The following is a 24,299-nucleotide window of genomic DNA, read 5'->3' on the forward strand; positions in this document are numbered from 1 at the left end:
AGATGTAATGAATTTATTAAGCAGTCTTAAATTCTCGACAATAACATCATCAAGAGTGACAATAATTTAACATCTCAACTTTTTGGTGTTGATGCTAAAATTATTAAAGCAACTTAAAGTATTGTTAAAAAAAATAAATCTTCAGCAGTGTCTTCTGGGCAGAACAATTTCAAGTGTTTATAGGCTGAATTTACTTTTTTCAAACATACAGGCCAACATAAAGAAAACCTACATTAAAATTCATGATGTATTATTAACAATTAGGCCAATATCTATAGAAGTTGAAAAAGCAATTTCAGTGTGTGCCAACTTCTGTACAAAAACAAGATCATGCCTAAGTAACACTTTTTTATGAACTTCACTTTTTTATAAAAAGTGAAGTTTATAAAGAAAAGTGAAGTTTATAAAATCGAATAAAAATGTACTCATTTAAAAAGTTTCATTTGAAGCTGTTAAAAGCTGTTTTCCATGATACTAAAATAGTAAAACAGCTGTTTTCAGAAACCTTATGGTTTACATAAATAATTTAAAGTTTAAATCAAAATCTTTTAATAATTAAAAATGTTAATTTTACTTGCCGTTGCCAACTTTTCTATCCAGTCATCTGAAGCACCAAGAGAAGCTAACCCAATTTCCTAAAATAGTAATGTTTTTTTCTTTTTCTTTTTTCAAGTTTTTCAGATTCTTAAATTATTATTAATCCATCCAGTCTGCATGACGTCACTCCATATTAAAAGTATTATTTTAAATTTGATAATCTTGAATTGGGGGAAAACAAACTAAAAAATCAGTTGTGGTTTGTTGAATTTTTTTTTTTAAATCCTAAAAAGTTGTTGTGCAGTAAGGTTGCACTAACAAAAAAAATAAAAAATAAAAACTTTAGTCTTCTTAAAGATAAAGTACTTAAAAGAAAGTGGTTGAATACAATAAATTATACTGGTAAATAAATATCAAAATATCAGTACTTTTTATACCCTAAAATAACCAAAATATTATGTAGACAGCAATGTAAAGCGCCATTTTATTTAAACAGAGATCTAAAAGTATGTAGAAAGTAAAATCACCTAAAAGACTTATATTTTGCAGACATTTATTAGCTATTTTTTTTGATTAACTTTTAAATTAATTGTAGGACAAAAAGTTATTGTTAAACAATGTTTTCTTGACTTTGCGTATAAGAAAAAATGTTTGTTTTCCCCAATTCAATATACACTTTTAATTTCGTGATATAGTTACATAATTCTGACTGAATGGATGAATTAAGCAAACTCCCATCATCCCATCATCCAAATAATAGTACACTTTTAAAAACTGAGTTGGATCAGCAAACAAAGTAACTTTACCTGAGAAAACTGAGCAAAGCTTGGATCAGCAAACAAAGGAACATGGCCTATTAATTCATGAACAACATCTCTAAATGCATTAAAAAATTTTATGCTGAAAAAAACTTAATAATATAGCGATAAATAATATAGCGATAAATAATATAGCGATAAATAATATAGCGATAAATAATATAGCGATAAATAATATAGCAATAAATAATATAGCGATAAATAATATAGCGATAAATAATATAGCAATAAATAATATAGCGATAAATAATATAGCGATAAATAATATAGCGATAAATAATATAGCGATAAATAATATAGCGATAAATAATATAGCGATAAATAATATAGCGATTAATAATATAGCGATAAATTTTTCAAACAATAACTAAAAAAGTAAACTTTGTACACAAAAATTTTATATCTAGTTTTTGACTAAATACTTGTTAAAAAAACAAATTTTTAAAAAATAAAAAAATGGTTGTTTTGCAGCCTAAAAATGAAAAGAATCACGCAGTGTACTTTCTTTTTATTATTAATATTGTTATTTAATTTAATAGGAAACTAAAACTAAAAATTATGTTAAAAATTTTTTAAATTTAATATTTATTATTTAGTTTTAATTAATAATCTAAAGGAAAGTTTTTTTAATACTTGGCAAGGTCAATTTCCCATTACAAGTGCTTACTAAACAATTTTATTTGAATATCTACATATAGTAACACTTACATTATGCCAGTGATAATATCATAACAAAATAGAGGTGAGGAGATGAGAACAAATGTATATCTATATACGCTATAGCAGATGTACATATATATGTATATATATATATATATATATATATATATATATATATATATATATATATATATATATATATATATATATATATATATATATATACATATATACATATATATATATACATATATATATATATATATATACAACCCTCGGAATCCGGAAAAATGAGGTCGGCTTTTGGAAATTGGCAGAAAAAATTGATACAAAGGCTTTACCATAAAATATAGAAACAAGGTCGGCAATTTTTTGCTGACCTCAAACACTTTAAGGTCGGTGTTGCAGAATGCCGACCCTAATTTGGAGGGCTGTTTGTAGATATCCACTATAAATATATGTATATAGATATCCACTATAAATATATATATATATATATATATATATATATATATATATATATATATATATATATATATATTCATATATATATATATATACATATATTTATTATGTATGTACATATTATGAATTATGTATGTAAGAATCTATATAAAATTAATGAGCTACATATAATAAGGTGTGTATAATCATGAAAGTAAAATTAAAATATTTTGCCACAGTAGATGTTCTTAAAATGTAGATAATGCCTGCCTAAATCTTCAGTTCACAGGATGCACAAAAGCCCCTGTAGATGACTATTTCAGTATGATTTATTAACATAGAGCTGCAGCAGTTTTGCACTGCAAAAAATAACATCTCAGGTGTGTACTACTGCAGATTTATGCTAATAATTTGAAAGAATTTACAAACCTACCTTAAAAAAAAACAAAAAAATTATTTTTTCAATAGAAATAAAAACTAACGGCTCAGGTGTGTACATAGGTGTTGAACTGTGTCTAATATATTGTGTTGCATGAAATACTCTAAATGCCAAACCAGCCAAAAAATCACGAGAAGACAATAAGCCAGCCACTGGTCGAAGAGTAAAACCAGTACATTCTTAGAAATTAATAAAGAATTTGTAAAAGAAAATAAATATTAACAATGTAATTTTAATTTATTGATTATTGTTTATTATTGATTATTATGCAACACATGAAAGTTAAACAATAGGATGAAAGTGATAGAGAAATTTTTTTTTTTCTCTAATCAAGTTGTAATAGTTACCAAAAGTTGTTTTTTACCTTTCTTATTGCAGGCAGTATTTGTTGCCAACTTATGAAGATGTTTTGAAATATTTTCTCTTGGTAAAGCATTAGATGAAACCTAATGATGGCATAAAAAATCTGACTGTTACTGATATTTCTGGAACGGTTGCCATTACTTTTGTAGAAATGTGGTACAAAGCCTCAGTTCCAGTGGTGTCACACAAACAAATCTTAACAATTTCTGGTGGTGTCACACAAATAAACACTTTTTGTAAAATAATTTGTGCTGTAGGCTATGAAGTCTTTTCACAAAAAGTACATGAAGATGACAAAACCTTTCAAGGGCAGACAGAAATCTACAAAGCCAAGCTAGTTAGTTTTAGTTTAAACAGTAGGGAACTATTGTTTGACAATGTAGCATGCAAGTGTGTATTTGCTCTTTGTAACTGTGAACAAAGAAGTGAAGCTCCAAAAGAAGAACAAGAATTTCTTCCCAATAATTTACGACTAGAAGATGCACATATGTGCATAAGCATAAATTATTTCATAAATTTTATTTCGCATGATTTTGGAATTGCTAATCAATTAATTTAGTCTTGGACAGAAACAAAATAAGTATTTATCTTTGAAAGAAGAACCTGGATCAAATATCTTGGCCATGTAATACCTTAAGATGGATCAGCAAAAGAAAATAAAAGTGAATATAGGTGATTTTTTTTACAGCAATAGTATTACTATCAATATGTAGTTGTTGGATGCGATGACACAAATATTAATACAAGAAACAAGGAAGGTGCTATTCAACTTCTTGATTGAGAACTTAATAAGCCATTACAGTGTCTAGTCTGTTTGTTACATGCCAACGAGCTACCACTAGAGTATTAATTGCAGCAGCTACATATTGTACAGCAATGATGCAGCTGGTCCCAGTGCCAATCCAGGACAAATAGATAAATGTTTAACTTCATGACACAGGCAAGCTGTAATTCCAAATCAAAATGTCAAAACTGATTTACCAGTTGTAAATGTGCAAGATCTTAGTGTTGACCAAAAATATTTGTGGGAAATTAGTGAAGCAGTTTTAAATGGTCAATGTTCTTTTGTCTTATAAAAGAAATCTCCAGGGAGGTTAAATCACTCAAGATGGTTAACCGAAGCCAACTGAATATTATGTCTGTTTTTTTCAACAAAAGAGCCTTCAACAAACTTACAAGCCTTGACAGAAATTATCATACAACTATATTCATCGATGTGGCTCAGAATAAAAACCTTCATGCAAAGTTTGATCAAGACACCTCAGGCATCAAAAACATTTGCCATGTTATTCATCTACAGAAATGCAAAATATAGTTGAACCAGTCATCCTAATGGATATTTTTGCCTATCCTGAAAATATCCTTTTAGCCATGATCAGTGATGATTAAAAACACATCAGAGAACTAGGACTCTGCCACATATTGAAAGCAAGAACCTCTGCAACCCACAGGAATCAGACAGATCAAAATAGCAGAACTCAACTTTAATGTTGGCGATTATGTTAAAGCTTATCAACTGGAAAAACAACTGCATCACTGAACCACTATTAACCATTTATATATCTGAAATTGAAATGAAATTAATTGCGGCTAATGGTGCATCACAAATGATTGAGTTTCCACATTTCCCATGCCATACACAGGCTGTTAAAAGCATGAAATCGGTCACCAAAATCATCAGCTGCTGCATAATGCACTGGATCAAGAGAGTTTCATATGATCAAGATTAAAATCTCATTCAATTATGCAAACATTTAATATTAAATCAGAATATAACAGAGGGTAAACACTAAACAATTGTTGTGTATAGCTGTTATGACTGTGAGAGTTGCACTTATTTTTTCTACATCTGTTTGATCTTCAATCAAATTGATTTTTTTAAGAAAAGAAATTTCAGCTATTATGTACTTTTATTTACAATATTGAATGACATCATTACTGTATAACACATGATATCACAGGAACTACTGACATTTTTTTTTTGTACTTTTAACCATATAAAATGACTAAAAACAATCAATTTTTGTGTAAATGGTTCATTTTAAGAATTGTTAGCAGCCATTTTGAAATGTGGCAGGCATATTGGAATAATCTTTATGTTGAAAAATAACATATTAATATTAAAACGTAATGTATTAATACTACTAACTTTGATTCAATTTTGTTTAAAAAATAAGGACTTCATTGAATTCAACTTCATTTACTGATTTTCACACATACTCAGCATATTTTATCAACACAAAGCAGCCATTTTGAATTTATTTCACTCAAGATCCATTTTAAAAAAATATAGACTTCATTGAATATTTACTGATTTTCACACATACTCAGCATATTTTATCAACACAAACCAGCCATTTTGAATTTATTTCAGCTCAAGATCCAACCAGAAATTATTTTTTTTTTTGTTGGAAATATATACATTAGACAGCAAATTTTGGCAGCTATAACAACTTGATTCAAATAATTTTTTTTTTAATCCACCCTATTAAATAATAGTCTGTTTAACTGCCATGAGATCATTTTATAAAGTTTGTTAATGGGTCAAATCATTATACTTCAACCAATCGCCTGTGGGGCACCATCTCTGATTTTCCTGTTTTGATCTAAGACTTCTAACACGTGATTTTGGTGAAGATTAACAGCGTATAAGACCATTAGACCCAACTATCTGAAAATGCAAACATTATAAACTTGTCGAATCCACATTAAAAATGCCAGCATTTTTAAATAACCCTATTTTTCAATAATCAACGGTTGAATGTGTTACTAGAAACCAGTGCCCCTCTAATCTGCCAACTGGCCTATGTGAAGGGTGCAACTAATTAGAAGTCATTTCTTAATAACAAGAAAGGTATGGTTGGTTGTCCTCTTCTTATTCTGGTCTTTATAGTAGATAGGGGCACAAACAAAGGGGGCAGTAACTTTTTAGAGACCTTTATTATGGTTCAAATAAAGGTCTCTAAATTAATTTAGATATTTAGATACTTAATGTCTAAATATCTAAATTATTTCAAAATGAAACCATTATTTCTTTAAATTCTATCTTATTATAGGTAATCAGTGGTCTTTATGTAGTCTAGATGAAGCGGTGGCATCAATCTGTATGGAGGGGTGGCATCAATCAAAGAGGGAAGGGGGGCAATCAACTTACAAAGACACAAGCATTCATTTTCTAGCATGAAACATACATGATTCATTTTCTAATGAATATACAGTTAAAGCAATTAGATCTTTATTGCATTTTGTCATACTTTTATCATAAGATTCAAATTTTGATAGTGACTATCAAAAATGTGTGCCAGATTTTCCAGCAAATATTCAATGTAATGGTCTTAAAAGTGAATTAACAAAAGTTAATTATATTACTAAAAGTTGGTTGCCTTCTTCCCCTATTGATTGATGCTACCCCTCCCCCTACCCCTCACCTTAGTGAGTAGGGGGGGGGGTCTAGACTACATACAGACCACTGATTACCTATAATAAAATAGAATTTAAAGAAATAATGGTTTCATTTTGAAATAATTTAGATATTTAGACATTAAGTATCTAAATATCTAAATTAATTTAGAGACCTTTATTTGAACCATAATGAAGGTCTCTAAAAAGTTACTGCCCCCTTTGTTTGTGTTGTTGGGTCTAATGGTCTTATATGCTGTTAATCTTCATCAAAATCAAGTGTTAGAAGTCTTAGATCAAAACAAAGTGTTAGAAAAATTTACAAGCATCTCAAAATGACTGAAAAATGGACTTTTTAGGCAATTGGACACTTTGCTTTTAGATATATCTAAGTTCTAAACTGCAACAAGCTGCTTATATTTTGCCCATTTATTGCAGACAGTAGTAGCTAATCAGAAAACTTATCTGTAAAGACTTGTGGATGAATAGAATAATGCTACAGTTAGTTTCATTTTGGCATACTTTAGCAATTTTAAGATTTTCTCCAAAGTTGAAGAGGTCATAATTTTTTTCTAATTTAACACAAGTTAATAAAAACTACTTTTTTAAAGAGAAAACTATCCAGAAAATAGTTTTAAAAAAAATGAGACACTTGTTGAAAGTGAGAAAAAAGTTATGCAGCTCTAAAGTAGTCTGTTTTGACCATTTGTAAATCGAGGGGGGCCACTGTGTCATGTTTCTAAGGCTATAATTTCTGAACCGTTGTACTTGGGAGTCTAAAATTTCAAATTTAATCTATCTACATAATGCACATAACAATATATAAAAATCAGGAAAATCAGAGATGATGCCCCACAAAGTTTTCTTTAAATTGGTTGAAATATAATGATTTGACCCTAATATTCAAGTTAAACAGCTTTTTATTTTTAAATGCTTTCAAAATTAAATGTAAATTTTTATATCAAATACGTGATAGACAACAATATATTATTACTAGAGATGTACCGGAATTCCAACCGGAATTTTTGTCTTTAAGATCAATTCACTTCTGGCTGGAATTAAATTTTTTTTTTTAATTTTTTTTTATGATTTGTGACACAGGCTGTGTAAATAAATCGAAAAATGATTATTCTACAGAGCAATGAAGAACTATAGGTAAACCGAGGTAAAAAATACAAATGTAACTTTTGCAAATGTATTTGCAGTACTGCTATTTCTGCAAATAAACTTACATTTGTATTTTTTACCTAGATTTACCTATAGCTCTTAATTGCTCTGTAGGATAATGATTTTTTGATTTATTTACACAGCCTGTGTCAAATGTTATAAAAAAAAAAGTAAAAAAAATAGCTAGATGCGAATCGATCTGAAGGAAAAAAAATCTGGCCCGAAATTAGAGCATAAACAATCTTAAATACATTTTTAATACTCACCTTTAAGAAACCTTGAAACATCGTCAAGCTGTGGTATGCTACCCAATCTAAACATAATATTATGATTAAAAATATAAAATTGAAAAAATGTTTTTTTATTTTGCTATTTTTAGTAAATCATTTGTTTTACTAAACCTCAATGTTATTGTCATAAGTTAAAATTATTTTTAACTCAAATACTTATTTTAATTTATAAATCTTTTTATGTACTATTTTTACTTTAATGGACTCGTTACAAGTTTTAATAGCAAAAAAAATTTTTTTAAAGTTTTTATATTTTTATTGTCATAATACCATAAAAAAATTTACTAATTTTAGGTACTTCACACATTTTTTATATCCATAAATGTTTATATAGTAAGTACAACTCGTTTTTTAAGTGAAACAGTAAAAATGCAAACAGCTTTGAAAATATATATATATAAGGCTCAAAAACTTATCAATTAAAAATTGTGCTGATAAATTATAATCAATAGATAAATTGAATACTTTTTGTTAACCTTTAAATAAATGGGTATAATTTAATTTAAGCCCTTATAATAAATATATTTTTTAAATAAATGGGTATAATTTAATTTAAGCACTTATAATAAATATATTTTTTAAATAAATGGGTATAATTTAATTTAAGCCCTTATAATAAATATATTTTTTAAATAAATGGGTATAATTTAATTTAAGCCCTTATAATAAATATATTTTTTAAATAAATGGGTATAATTTAATTTAAGCCCTTATAATAAATATATTTTTTAAATAAATGGGTATAATTTAATTTAAGCCCTTATAATAAATATATTTTTTAAATAAATGGGTATAATTTAATTTAAGCCCTTATAATAAATATATTTTTTTAATGTTCTTTTTTTTTTTAAATAAATATAAAGTAACTTTATTGAAAACTTCATTTTGCAATAATTTAATTTTTCTATTTATTTATCTAAAACCAAATTATTATGCAATAATTTCATTAAAAACCACTATAATCAATATTTTTTTATTTTTACTTTTTTATACCTATATATTTTCTATTTTAAAAGTTATGAATAACTTTTAAAATCTATATATTTTTTATTTAAAAAAGTAATTAACAACTATTTATATCTATATATTTTTTATTTTAAAAGTAATGAACCACTTTTTATATCTACATATTTTCTTTTTTAAAAGTAACAAACAACTTTTTAATCTTAAATTTAGATTTTCAAATGTAAAAAATTTTTATAAAAACTTATTTTACATAGGGAAAGTTGGGGCACAGTGGATTGGATTTCTTAAATTGAGCAAAAGTTAAAACATGTACTTTATTTTTTTCACGATGAAACGATTGAGATATATCTTTCATGATAAGAAATCACTGAAACCAAAATATTTATTATCTAGCAGCTCACAGAAAGGTTTAAAGTGAGTTGTGTTACGTGATTCACTGTGCCCCAGTACTGGGACACAGTGAATAAATGAACACAGCTGGGAATTAATGATAGTGAGTAGGGGCATAGCCAAATAACTTTAAGGCTGAGGGAGTAAAGACATTGTACACTATATTTTTGACATTTAATTAGATTAGTATAAAATCAAAAAAATAGACACTTTAAAAACTGAGAACAAAAAAAATAGAATTTTATTGATAGCAAAACTAAAAATATTAAAATATTTATAACTTATTCAAATATTATTAATCATAACTTGAAACTAATAAATTCATTTTCATGTAGTTTGATTGTTAAAAATGCATGAATTTAATCTTTAAGATCATTAATGGGTCATTGTGAATCAATCTATTCACTGTATCTCAATTCACTGTGCCCCACCATAATAAATTAAGTTTAAGTCTGATTTCTTGGGACATGAGTATTGTTAAAGGAAAAGCTAAACCACTAAAAAGAAGCATAAATATCAATAATCCAAATGAAAAGCTATAACTTTTAAAATTATTTCAACCTCCATAACAAACATAAGGAATTAAGAAAATTTACTTCAGTTAGCTAAAAGCAAAGATACCTACCAAAAACCGGTGGTCAAAAATTATGTGGTAACAACAATAAATAAAGATTGCTGATATAAGAGTACATACAATGATTACATTATTAAGATGAACAAAATTCTAATTTTTGAGAAAATGCCTCTTACTCATTGTGCCCCTCGATCCACTGTACCCCAACTTCCCTCGCAATAAGTTTATTTCTTAAAAACTTATTTTGCATACAATAAATTTATATAAAACACTTAAAAAAATTTATTTTTACTTAAAACTTGTTTTTGAAATAATTGTTTTTATATTTTTGCAGTTGTAAATAACTAAAAACAGAGAAATAAGTTTTCTTTACTACTAATAAAGTAGCGAAAGAGAAGTGAAGAAGAAGAGGAGAATAGAAGAGCTTCATCTAAACCAATATAGAATTTGCTTAACGCCAAGATCAGAACGATTTATATAGTATAATATAATATAAAAAAAATATATTTAATATAATAGTACATTATATAATATAATATTTTCTTGGCCAGCAGCTTAATGTAATAAAATACTGGTTACCTTTTTATTAAGCTTTTTAATCATTAAACTTTAATGGGATTTTAATTAAAAATGTAAATAAATTTAAACATGAGAAATATTTAATACATTAATACATTTTATATTTCAATTACAAAATTAAAAACTTTTGAAATAAAAAAACATTCTTTCATTAGGATATTAAATAAATTACTTGTATCCACAGTTTTCAACTAAAAGAGGAAACATGTAATTAAGCTCTGCACAAGCATGTGTAGGATAAAGTTTAGTAAGCTCTTTAAATACAGCATCCCTAAAGAAAAATGAAGTAAAAAATTTTTAACTGATATTGTCACAAAAGTCTGATACTTCATTCACTTAGACTACTTTACAAGTTTTTTTAACTTTTTCATAAAATATATATATATATATATATATATATATATATATATATATATATATATATATATATATATATATATATACATATATATATATATATACATATATATATATATATATATATATATATATACAGTATCGGACAAAACGAGTGCAACCAAATAATGCTAATTTAATTTCTTTATATACAAGTGCTGCATTTTTTCAATTTAGAGAAATAACTATGTGACTGTTTAGAGACAAAGTTCTTCAAGTTTTATTCATCACAAAGTTCATTATTTGTACGCAAAAATTATTAAATTAATCAAAAGTATTTAAAAAAAGTTGATTTCCTTCTGGACAAAACAAGTGCAACTCGACAAAATGTTGACCAAGCTATATTTCGCTATCAATATTTCGTGGAAAATCCTTTGTTGTCGATCACAGCCGTGCATCTTCGAGGCATAGGTTTGATCAGGTGATCAATGAAACTTTGTGGAATCGCTGCCCAGGCCTTTTGGATTTGTTCAAACAGTTGATCCTTATTACAAACACCTTCACGATTAATTCTGCGGTTGACGATCTCCCACAGGTTCTCGATAGGATTGAGATCCAGAGATTGAGGCGGCCAATCCATCACCGATAGGTGGTTGTCTTGAAACCACTGCCTGACTACTTTTGCAGTGTGTTTCGGATTGTTGTCTTGCTGAAAAACCCATTTTATTGGCATATTCCATTCAGCATGAGGTAACATAACATCTTTCAGGATATTTTTATACATGAAACAGTCCATTATTCCATCGTTTCGATGTATTGGACCTAGACCATTAGCAGAAAAACACCCCCAGAGTATTACATTGCCTCCACCATGCTTCACGGTCTTATGGCAGTAACGTAAATCGAGGCGTTTTCCGGCCGGTCGACGTACACGGCAAATGCCATCGCTCCCAATGATGTTGAACTTCGATTCATCACTGAACAGGACAGTTTGCCATTTCTGCACATTCCAGTCAATATGAGATGTAGCAAACAGGAGTCTTTTTTTCTGGTTTTTTTAGTGAAATCAGCGGTTTCTTTGCAGGGTGTCGAGAAAACAATCAGGCTTCAACAGCACGTCGCCTGATTGTTCGGTCCGATACAGGCAGCTCTAATTGCTTTTGTATCTCGACTGATGATATCCAGGGATCCTTCTTGACGGATCTGACAATCATAGAATCCTCTCTAGAAGTGGTGGAACGGGGTCTTCCACCTTTGTTATTTGCTGCCAACTTCACCGTAGAACGATATTTGGAACATAGTCTTGATACGGTCCATTTTTTCACGCAATATTTATCACAAATACTTTTTTGTGACATGCCACTTATGTAATCGCTAATAATTTTCTTTCTTAGTTCTAATCCAAGACTGTCGGGAGCTATTTTTGCACTTGAAGTCATAAAAATAATAAAAATAAATAATCACGCTTCTCAAAGGTTACCGTGTTACATTTACCTTGTGATGATACAATAATGCTCTGTGGGACACAACGTCTTGGTTGGATGTGGACTGTATTGATGTAATGAAACACTTGTTGTATTTCACTTCTTGTATTGATGTTCTTTGATAAAACACTTTGATAAAACTCACTTCGATAAACTGTCTTGGTAATACTGACTGATTGACTTCCATACACTGACTGAATTACATGTCGATTTACATGTCTCTTATATAGTAAAATGAACCTGTGTGAACCTGTTCTGGAAGATTCTAGATGCTTCTTTTCGATGCTTCTGGAAGCTTCTGGATGCGTCTGTTTGTTTCTGAATGTTTCTGGATATTTCTGGATGCTAATGGATGCTTCCAGATGCTTCTTCTGGAAACTTCTGGAAGCTCCTGCATGCTTCTGGAAACTTCTGGAAACTTCTGGATACTTTCTTTAATTATTAAAAAACTTCCGTGACGTTGACACAGACCAGACTTAAGAAAATGAAACAAACCAAAAAAGTTGCACTTGCTTTGTCCGCTGCAAAATGGCACTTGTCAACGAAATTCTGCCTGTGTGCTCTCACCTGTCAGCTGATTGCTCATGTCATGGCATGCTATGACTCCAGACTCCTGAACTGTTTGCTGTGGTAGTATAGTTCGTTTCGTTTTTAAGACATGTAAAATTAGGAACACTTTTTAGCATTGTTCGATGTTGGTTGCAAATGTTTTGTCCAATACTGTATATATATATATATATATATATATATATATATATATATATATATATATATATATATATATATATATATATATTTATATATTATATATGTTTTTCTAAAGAACCACTCATATTTCTTTTTTCATCAATAAAGCTTCTTTATAAATCTAAAGGAAAAAGTCAAGCTTTAATTCATTCAATCCAAAAACTGAATAAAAATTTTACTTTCTTAATAACAGAAACATGTTGACATAAATAATTATAAGATATCATAATAAAGAAAAGTGTTTCTATAATTACAAGATACCATAATACATGTCTATAACTTTTGTTTTCATATTAAAAGACCACTTTGCACCTCTTTTTAATTTTGATTTAAATTTAAATTTATTTAAATTTAAATTTGCACTTCTTTTTAATTTTCATAATTGATTTAGTGGATTTTAGGGCATTTTTAAACAACTGAATCAACCAAGGAGAAAAAAAAAACTCTTTTTGAATTTCCAAGAAGCAAAAAAATGTAAAACATATTTCTAAGTTTAGTAGTTTGTGATAAACAATAAAAATTATTATTGAAAAGAATTATTTTTAATTACAAGAAATACTATAATTATTATTAATTATTGTATTTCTCAGTATTACAAAAAAAAAAAAATTAAAAATGGTGAAATATTGAAAATCACAAGCTTTTTTTTTGTTGTATAAAGCTAAAATTAACAAACAAGGGGGATGAGGAATGTACCTAGTCAAGAACCTAAGGAGAGCTGAAGAATACCAAAGGTTACAAAGAGGTCTACTTAAAAGTTCTTATAACTAGTATATATAATAAATTATTTATATAAACCTCAGTACAAAGCAGGAGCTGGTTATATGATAAAACTCATAAAATAAGCTTAAAAACCTTTAACAGGATAAAAAGAAAAACTAACGAAACTGCTATTGAAATGAACATTTCCAACAAATGCACCTATAAGTTTAGTTTTTACTAGTGTTGATGGAAATATTAATGATATTATCTTGTCTTTCAGCTCTGACAAAAGAATCTCTGGAAAAATCATACAAGACACGCTATTCCAAGAGCAAACTTAAATAAAATAATTAACAACACTGGGAAACCTAAAATTTTACATTTTGATGGGAAAACCATAAAAAACTTTTGTTTTATTGTTCAATTTGTTTCACTGACGAATTTATAATGTAAACTAAAAAGTTGTGGATATTGCAAAAAATTCTGGAATGTTATAAAAATTTCTAAACAGAATTAGAAATATCAAATGTGTTTTATAAATTACACCAATAATAAACACTAATAAAGACAACAAAAATAGATTATAGAAATTATAAATATTAATTGTATTTTTTTAATAAAAAGTAGAATAAATTGGTTTTAAAGGTTAGGAATGAAATAAGAGCTTTTATTTCATAAGGAAGGTTTTTCCAAGTTTTAATACTTTGATATTTTATAAATTTATGTCCGTAATTATGAGAGCGGTGTTTAGAGACAGACAGGTTTAAATTACTATTGGAACGAAGGTGAGAACAAGTGTTAGCACTTTTGGAAAAGAAATTGATGAAAAATAAAGGTAGGTTATTGTGTTGGTGGTTCGAGACAAATCGACAGTTTAAAAGTTGAATGTAGTCACATAGTTTTAACACTTTAGAAGTTAGGTAATAAAATAAAATAAAAGCTGCCAGAAAAGAGAGATCAGATTCAAGATAGACTGCCTGTACTAAGCGAGCAAAAGGTGATGACTTTTTGTCAAGACTAGAGTATATAGTTATCTAGTTACATAGTTATATTAGTTATATCATTAGCAAATTTATTAGCACTTTAGCTATAAATTAGCCATATAATTATCAGGAAGATCATTAATGTAGACAAGGAATACAGAATCAAAAATTACTGAAAATGAAAGGGAGTGTTGTCCATCAAAAACAAAAATACATGATTGGAAAGGAATGATTCCTCGATAGACCATAGTGACATGTTACTATGGTTAAAGAGTAATGAAACATGGTTAGAGAGAACCAGCATGTCACTGTGGTTAGAGAGAAATAAAGCATGGTTAGAGATAATCAGCATGTCACTATGGTTAAAGAGTAATGAAGAGAGTTCTGGAGAAAACAATAACCTGTTTATTTGAGATGATGGGAAAAGTGTGCCTAGCCATTCAGTGTGATGAGTATTAAAGTCACTAAAAACTACAATATTGACTGAGGGATAAAAACAAAAGGTAAGATTAATTTGATCAAAAACAGCATCAAAAGGAATGCAATAAGGTTTACAATAAAGAACAAAAAGAAAAATGATTGAGTAAAGAGTTGTGAAGGTACATAAAAAAAAAGTCAGAGGATTCAAACTTGATTTTTTGACAAATAGATCAATTAATGAGTAAATATTTTCCCTTCATTATAAAGATTACCGTGAGGAGTTGTATATTTACTTAATCAAATCTGTGAGATGAGGTTACTTTAAAGTCAGCTAGTTTAAGGGATTTTTTTTGGTAGTTATTTTGTTTTTGGAGCTATTTTTGTTTCAGAATATATATCAGATTGTTTTTATAGAGAATATGTTGCATATTTTTTATAAAAACAATCAGAACTAAATCAAAAGATTGTATTCTAATTTTAGGCTATTTAGAATAATGTACCATGAAAATAGGCATTCAATTGATTTGGTAAAAAAAAAAAAAAATGTATCATTTATGTCAAAAAGAAGTGGTACACGACATAAATAATTGGTCAACATTAAAGAACTTTCTAGAACAAACATTTTTGGATGAAAAGATAGAAGTTACACAAGGAAAAGAACTTATAAACACTAACTTTGACACAACTGATACGTTACCAGTAAAATGTTACACAACAGAGTTACAAAACATGCAAAGACTTCATTTTGCAAAAGAAAACTAATGCATGCTATTGATGCCATATCAAAAAGCAATTAGTTAAGCAGTTATTCTCAATGTTAATGCAATAGACCTGCGAAGTAATGTTACTGAGGAACCTGATATTAAATATTAAAAGAAAATCCATAATCTAGATAAACTGATATAATTAATGACAAAAAAACTAAAAACTTCGAATAGAAAGGAAAAATTCAGGTTTCTATTTTATGTAGATGACTATGTTATGTAGGTGTCTATCTTATGTAGATGATCATTTTGGCAAAGTTTGGAAAACATCTGATATGAAATAACCCTATATCTATTTATATATAATAATACATACAAGTTTTTAAACATTAATTTAATTTCACTGCGTAAATATTATAGCTATCCTACTGTGTAAATACCTATCCTACTGTGTAAATACCTATCCTACTGTGTAAATAACTATCTTACTGTGTAAATACCTATCCTACTGTGTAAATACCTATCCTACTGTGTAAATACCTATCCTACTGTGTAAATAACTATCTTACTGTGTAAATACCTATCTTACTGTGTAAATAACTATCTTACTATGGTAATAACTACTAACAACAAAATTATAAAATAAAATAAAAATATTTTATTGTTGTTAGAAAAGTTTGTAGAATTGCTCATATATAATAAAATCAAAAATAGAAATAAATAAATTTTCGAAATTTTACTTTATTAAATATTTAAAATAATGTCCACCATTATCTTTAACACCATATATTATTCTTTCACGCCATTTGTCAGATCATTTTATAATACTCTTCTTTGGGTATTTACTTTAAAGTAGCTTGGTTATGTTATTTTGACTTTCAACGTCAGTATAATCAAGATTTTTTTATTAAGTTAAAAAACCAATAATCGCATGAAGCTAAGTCTGGCAAGTATGGCAGGTGGCAAAGTGTTATGATTCTGGTTTGGTTAAGATTTGTTAAAGGTTGAGTAACATGGGGTCGAGTGAGAAATTTAAAATTTGGTCTCTGTGATATATCAGGGCTGTTTCACTCAATATAAAAACGAGCATGTCGTCATGAGTTTATCAAAAAAAAAATATTTCCGCATAAAAATTATAAAAATTGACAAACTTCACAATAATAGTAACTTTTTTCTATAAATGCTTTTATCTTCAAATTAAAAAAGTATTAAAGAGCCATCTTTTCTTGTTAAATAATTATTTACATTAAGCGGAATAAATATTGTTAAAATAATTTTAATGATTTAGAATCACTTTTCTGGTTTTTGCATATTTTGCAGAAAACCTGAGTTGGGCCAACTAAGATTTGATAACATAGCTCTGCTCTTTGATAGTTGAAATTTGGAAAATTTAACCATGAATGTCCATTCTATCAGATTCCTATGTCATACTGGTGATTTTTTTACAAAAAGACTGTTTTTAAAGTATTTTTATTTTTTAATTTATCATTTTTAAATACAAAACATAACTTTTTTGATGGATGACATAAGTTATTGAAATTTCAACCTTTTTTGCGAATGAAAGCAAAAAAACTATTTTACATACAGCTATGTCATATATATAATATATATCAGCTATGTTATCAAAAATGTTTTCAAAAATGTCATGTTTTACAACAAACCTTGTTAGTTTTAGGTGTACATTTCTGTTGACGTTTTATTGCGATGACCTTTATGCATTACGCCCCAACCTATTTATTAACGAACTTTGTCAAAACTTTGCTTTGGCGAGTCAATTTTTGAAGTATAAAGTAAACAAAGTTACGCAGAATTTTTCTCAGATAAGTTGTTAAACCCACTTTTATCTAATGCATTTATTTATTTGTTAATATTATTTTATTTGTTTGTATAACATTTATTATTAAGTTTTATTTTAATAAATATGTATTCAACTGAGAGGGCAATTTTAAAATAACACATTGGATGGGAAAATGGTTCGGAAGGTAGGTGAAACTTTCTTTTTGTTAACCGATTAATTAAAACAGATAAGATCACTAACAATGTCATTTCCATTTTAATGAGTTTTTAAAATAAGAGGCAATTTATTTAGTTTTATGAGCTTTCTTTTTGCCAATTGATTTTGATATGCCTAGTAATGACGAGTTTGATAAAATGTGCCTAAAGATAACGCGTCAAAAAAATATAAAAAAAATTTTGTTTTGATTTTAAGTTAAAAAGCAAAATAGCCATGTTGTTCTTAGGTGGAGATTTTCATTTCATCAATGATGTTCTGGGACACCAGGGTTCAGCTGCTAGCTTTCCTAGTTCTACAGACCTAGTTGATCAACTATCAATAATTTAATTATGAAAAGCAATAATTGAACTATGAAACTTACCTAGAGCCATAGAACTCTACTCAATTGAGTAGAGTTCTCTAAAAAATCATGCTTCTATGTCTCATACACCTGGTAATTGTAACATTAAGGAGGACAATACAATCTCTGGAAAGTACTTACAATAAGAATTTGTGTGAAGATAGATAAGGTAGAAACTTAAGAGCTCTAGTTAAGTTTCATAATTCAATTATTGCTTCTGTGATTTTTCCCATAATAACTTTAGATATATCGTGCCACCTGTTTTGTATATTATGTTAGGAGTTGTGTTAAAACTGTATTAGTTATTGTTGAAGGAGTGTAAGATTTTAGATTGTCAAGCAGATTCTTCTTTGTTGTATAATGAGAATTTGAGAATGAATGAATTGTGGGCTGCTAAAAGTGTTAAATGTTCTAAAACAGCAGAAACTTTGCCTTTATTAGAAAATCAACTTGTAGACGTTGCAAATCTACAGGCTGATTTGTTAACTTTTAATTAAAATATTTCTGAATTAGAATGCATATCTCTAAACTCCTTCAATAAAAAAACCTGTAAACAGCAAGAAATGTGTGCTAGTATCAGATGTCAATTACAAATTATAATGCAACATTAATTGGGTGAAGTGTGGAACGTGCCAAAAATGGTTTCATCAAATTTGTGAAAATATTATTGATTCAGAAAAGAGTGTATTGTGTGAGAGAAGTACAAGTATTTAGCATGTCAGAATGAAGATGTAGAATGAGACCTTTAAATTTCTGAAAAAATTTCTTTTATATGCGCACAACACAAACTTTTAGATGTTGAATATATTTGATTGCAGATAGAGTGTAAAGACCTAGAAAAAATATACAAATGTAGCATGGGAACATGAGAGAGGCCTTTTTATAAGACCCTTGAAGATATGAAGGTTGAGCAACAAGTTTACCTTGGTAATGTATTTGTAGGTAATCATTGCAAAATAGTATTAAGAAACCACTATAAACTTTGTAGTTTTATTGATGATGAAGCAATTAAAAACTGATTTGTATGTGTGTTTAGTGTTTTTAACAAGTTGCAACCTATTCTTTTTAAGCAAAAATTTCATTCTGATGCCGAAATTACTGAGCTTCATCAATATATAAATTTATCTACTATTGAGTTGAGATGCTTTCAAGGAACGAGATCATGCAAAAAATGCATGAACTCATTTTTAATATGCCACTATTTGTAAAATTCCATAAAACTATTGGGTTGCTGAGTAAAGAGGAGGGAGAGTGTTTGCATAATAGCGTAAATAAAGAATTAAGACAGTTGCATTTAATAAGAAATCAGAAGCTGTGTCTTGTTCTAAAACGTTTTGAATTGCACAGCAAAGCTGATAGGAAGCTTCAAGCCTCTAAAATGAGAAAGTGTGTTGTGTGTTCTGAGCGTGGCAAAAATTCATTTTATAGACAAGGCCTTTGTCATGTCCGTGATCATCAAATTTAGTTTAAATATTTAAAATATTAAAAACAAAAAAATAAAACTTTTCACATCTAAGATAAATTATATAAGATCCTTAATTTATAAATAAGAAAACTTTATTCTGTTCTAATATGTCTGTGTAATGTTTGTTTAAAATATTTTTAATTTTTTATTATATTGATTCTATATATTAGGTAGGTACCCATTCTATTTCTATCTTCAGAAGTTAATTATACCTATGCAATACCTTCTTTCAGGTTAAAAAATGTAAAAATTTTGTTTAACAAGTTAAGAACTTGTAAACGTTATTGTTACAATTTTGAGTCGAGCAGTTGTTCTTCTGGTTTAGAATGAAGTATAAATCTAGTATCAACTGGGTGTACTAAGATAGTTTACTACTTAAAGAACTTATTAATGGACCAACTGACTATAAAACAGTTTTTATGAAAATAAAAACGAATTATCAAAAGATTTAAGTTAGCCATTTGTATATTTAAACAAACACTTTAATTTTTGAGAGAAGAGATTATTGATTCAAGTGTCATAAATAAATATACTATCAAAAGCGAGGTTAATTCAAAAACTTTAAATCAATTTTGATCATGAATTAGTTTTATTAGATTTGGTGAGTCTTTATTTATTAACAATAAATAAAGACGTTTTTTTGTTTTAAAATAGTCAAACAATGAGTGTATTTTATAACAATTATCAGAAATATATTTTTCTGATTTTGTTTTGAAAAAAAGTAACATCAAATTACTAAAATTCAGCCAGGTTCATCATTTGTCGCGTTTATTCTAAACTAAAAGAAGTTTTTTTACTAATGCATTAAATGTCGTAAGATGGAACATTTTATTGGTGTTTTTATTTTTTTTACAAAACAAAATTACCTGTAATAATTCAAAAGTTATAAATGTAAGACCCCTTAAGTCAATATTTTCAAAAAATAACAAGAAGCTGTAAAGCTCCGTTTGAAGCAGCCGTGATATAAATGTTTATTTTCCTGTTTTATTGCAACTTTATAGATGAAGTTCTACAAGCTTTTCTAACAACCCAAGTAGTATTTAAAAAAATACAGATATATATGATTACCATGTTTCAATTTCTTGAGGAGTGTATGTAACTCTTGGAAGTGGTTGACCACTGAAAATTTAAGTTAAGAAAATTTAAGTTTAAAATTTTAACAAAATATTTTAAACCAGAAAAATAATGAAAATAAAGTTTTAAATACTTACTAACGATAATTTATAGCAATGTCTGCAAACTCCTTTCTTCTTGCTCTGTATATTGGATCAGTGAAACCCTTTGGAATTATTAAAAATAATCTAATATAAAAACTATCAATATTTTGCAGTTATCATTTTATTCAATTCTCCTATCATAAATAACAATTTGTAAATAGAGAATTAATTACCCATTTAACAACTTAACATTTGCAGAAATATAATCAAATGTAAACATAATGTAAATGAACCGCGAAGCTGTTTTTAATCTGGGGAGAGGGGGGAGGGCAAATGACTCTATTATATTTTTGATATTTTATACTATGCATAATATGTTATATGTATATGAATATAAATTATTAGGGATACCAATAACTAATGCATTATATTATATATAACTAATGTATTATATAATAAATAATTATAAGTAATGAATATTGTTTTTTTTTAAATAATATTCATTTTCCCGAGGTGGATTGTGGCACTAAAAACTAGGAGGCTACTTTTTTTTATTGTGGTTACAACCCTCTCTTAACTCTTTAACATCAAAACAAGAACGCTGACAAACAAAACCGCTGTGCTGAGAAACAAATTGAGCATGGTACTATCATGGTGGCGATTGAACTCAGAATTTTATGCTTATGAAGTGAGCTAATACATCACTACCACATTAATAGTTTTCTTATACTTTTTATGAAGTACTGAAGTAACATTAAACAAAGTCAATAAACAAGTTTTACATTTTTGCAAAAGTTTTTCTTAACAGAAGGTTGTTGTTATATTTATCCAACAAATAACTTTTTTTACACCCAAAGCTGATCAGCAATGGATTTTATATAATTAAAATAAAATATGTTCAATCTGACTAACCTTAAGATTAGTCTAAAAAGCACATGTCAAATAATTAAATGGGATTGCCTGGTCAGGACTGATTTGTTGTGATAATAACACTAGGAAGATTATCATACAAGGTTTATGAGCTCAGTCTACCATTAATAATAACTGCATTGAGGGTTTTATATCAGATTTTTCTTTTGTAAGTTACCTTCATCTTGGCAAAAGAGCGTCACCTGCCTTAATATTGGTGTAATGTCATGGCCAAGACCAGGACAAGACACCAATGATAGATTAATTCCATTTAAAAAATCTCGAGCTTTTGTTTTGGGTAACTAGCAAAATCTTTAGTTTTTTCCGTTGGAAACTTTTATGGAATACCACATCTTTTATGGACACAACTTGTATTTTGTTGCATATTTCTGTAACACATATATTAATGATTTAATGACGGGAATTGAAAGAAATGAAATTTTATTCTCAATTAAAATCCAAAATATAAAATACAATACAAACAAATTCTGCAAGCTGTTTGGATGGAACAAATAATCCATCAGGTGATAAGAAAGTTAGATAAAAATTATATCCATAATCAATCCATAATGGTTCGTATTTTATCTATGTGAATGAAGACTATGCAAATATCTAACATAGGGTGTCTGCAAAAAAATTTGGTAATAATTACAGAAATTAGGTTAATTTTTGGAGAAATCAGGGAAAATGGCTCTTCGTCAAACTTGCGTAATTTAAGTAAGTTTTATATTGTACACGAAATATAAAATTTTATTCAGCAAATAGTTTTATAAACTTATCTTAATACTTTAAACATTGTATAGTTGTTTACATTTTTGCAATTAAAGAAGCTTTTTCCAAAAGAATCCAAGTCTGGTTTTTCTGAAGTTGAGTTTTAGTAGCTTTAAATTAAACTAGGGAAAACAGTTTGTGGATAAGGGAAAAATCAGGGAAATTCACCTTAAAATATTGGCAAACACTCTGTAACATGTAAACTTCAAGTTATGTAAATTATCAAAAATTATATCAAATTTTACAGATTTACTTTTACTTGAAAATTTTATTGCATCAATATCTCCTTAAATTTGATTTATAGCATTTATATGCCATTTTATAAAGTTTAATAAATAAAAAATGTCTTTTGTTTATTAAACAGTGTTAAAAGATGATATTATAGCATGCAAAAGTGGTTGAAGTGCTTCGCGTATGTTCAAATCCTTTCGTTTACATTTAATTTTTTAAAATCTTTTACAATTTTCTAGAATACAAAGTAAAATATTTTTAAAGACCTATAGATATTATATGCATAACATATATAAAGATATTATATACTATAATAAATGAAAAGGAGAGAATTTTTTAAAAAGCTTTTCTAAAATTACTAAAAACATAAAAAAGCTATAACAAATTTTAAAATCATGATTGCACCGTTAAAAGTTTGTTGAGCATGTCATGATAGATATTTAGACTGATACTAATATTCAATCCTTTGATAAATAGCAATGTATACCGAAATATTTAAAGTTTTTTTAAAGTATTTATAATAGAATTTTTTTTTTATAGCTTTAAAATGTAAACAACAAGAATAGTTTTTCTATATGAAAAATGGTTGTTTTTCTATCTCTTACTAAAAAATATTGAAGTTAGGATTAAGTATAAAAAAGATCAGTGCGTAATAGACTCATGGAATAAAATATCAGTGCGTAATAGACTCGTGGAATTCCACACCAATCTTTTCTATGCTTAATCTTTACTATACTAGTAATACTAATAATTCATGTTTTATTTTTGATTAAGTCAATTTAGAAATGAAATTTTATGTTATCTTCTTAAATTTCCTTATTTTATTTGAAACACTTCTAACAGCTGGTACTTAAAAAAAAAGTATTTTCATAGGTTGACGTAATAAACCCACTGAGTTCATAAAAGTAACTATGTACTGCGGTTTCTATGTATTGTAATAGAAGCGCATGACAATGTTGTTGATACACAAAATATAAAAATAACTACTTTTTGCAAAACTTATGTTAGTATTTAAAACCTACAATAAGTGTCGACTCACGGTAAGTGTGGAAACGACCCTATACTGTAACTTTTCCAAATGATTTAAAAAGATAAAATATAACTTATAAAAATATCATTTGGAGATCTTGTTTTTCAGTGTTGAACATTTTTTTAAATAAAAATTTTTATATTGGATGGGCAGTGAGGAGAAAGGGGATACCAAAAACCCTAGTATCCATTGTTGTAGGGTAACTAACCTTACCATTGTTGTAACTTACCATTATTCATTGTTGTAGGGTAACTAACCTTATCCTTTAACAATAGATACTAGGGTTATTGGTATCACCTGCATCATTTCACCATTATTATTTCTGAAATCTGTTTAAAATTTAGGTTCTTTTGTGAAACAGATTAATATAATTTTAGAGA

At 27.6% G+C, this 24,299-nt stretch overlaps 1 protein-coding gene across 2 annotated transcripts in view; it reads right to left on the reverse strand.

Annotated features, from left to right (window-relative positions):
* LOC100197101 (protein henna) overlaps positions 1 to 24,299 on the reverse strand; it is a 53,281-nt gene that overhangs the window by 10,213 nt on the left and 18,769 nt on the right. For both annotated transcript variants that reach the window (XM_065813395.1, XM_065813396.1), the window contains exons 4-10: positions 21,033 to 21,100; positions 20,890 to 20,940; positions 10,799 to 10,897; positions 8,094 to 8,140; positions 2,942 to 3,077; positions 1,344 to 1,413; positions 579 to 635 (exon numbers count right to left, since the gene is read on the reverse strand). In XM_065813395.1, coding sequence (XP_065669467.1) covers positions 579 to 635; positions 1,344 to 1,413; positions 2,942 to 3,077; positions 8,094 to 8,140; positions 10,799 to 10,897; positions 20,890 to 20,940; positions 21,033 to 21,100 — 528 coding nt within the window. The remainder of the gene's footprint in view (positions 1 to 578; positions 636 to 1,343; positions 1,414 to 2,941; positions 3,078 to 8,093; positions 8,141 to 10,798; positions 10,898 to 20,889; positions 20,941 to 21,032; positions 21,101 to 24,299) is intronic.

This window comes from Hydra vulgaris, chromosome 12 (genome assembly GCF_038396675.1).
Source record: "Hydra vulgaris chromosome 12, alternate assembly HydraT2T_AEP".
In the NCBI taxonomy this organism is placed as follows: domain Eukaryota; kingdom Metazoa; phylum Cnidaria; class Hydrozoa; order Anthoathecata; family Hydridae; genus Hydra; species Hydra vulgaris.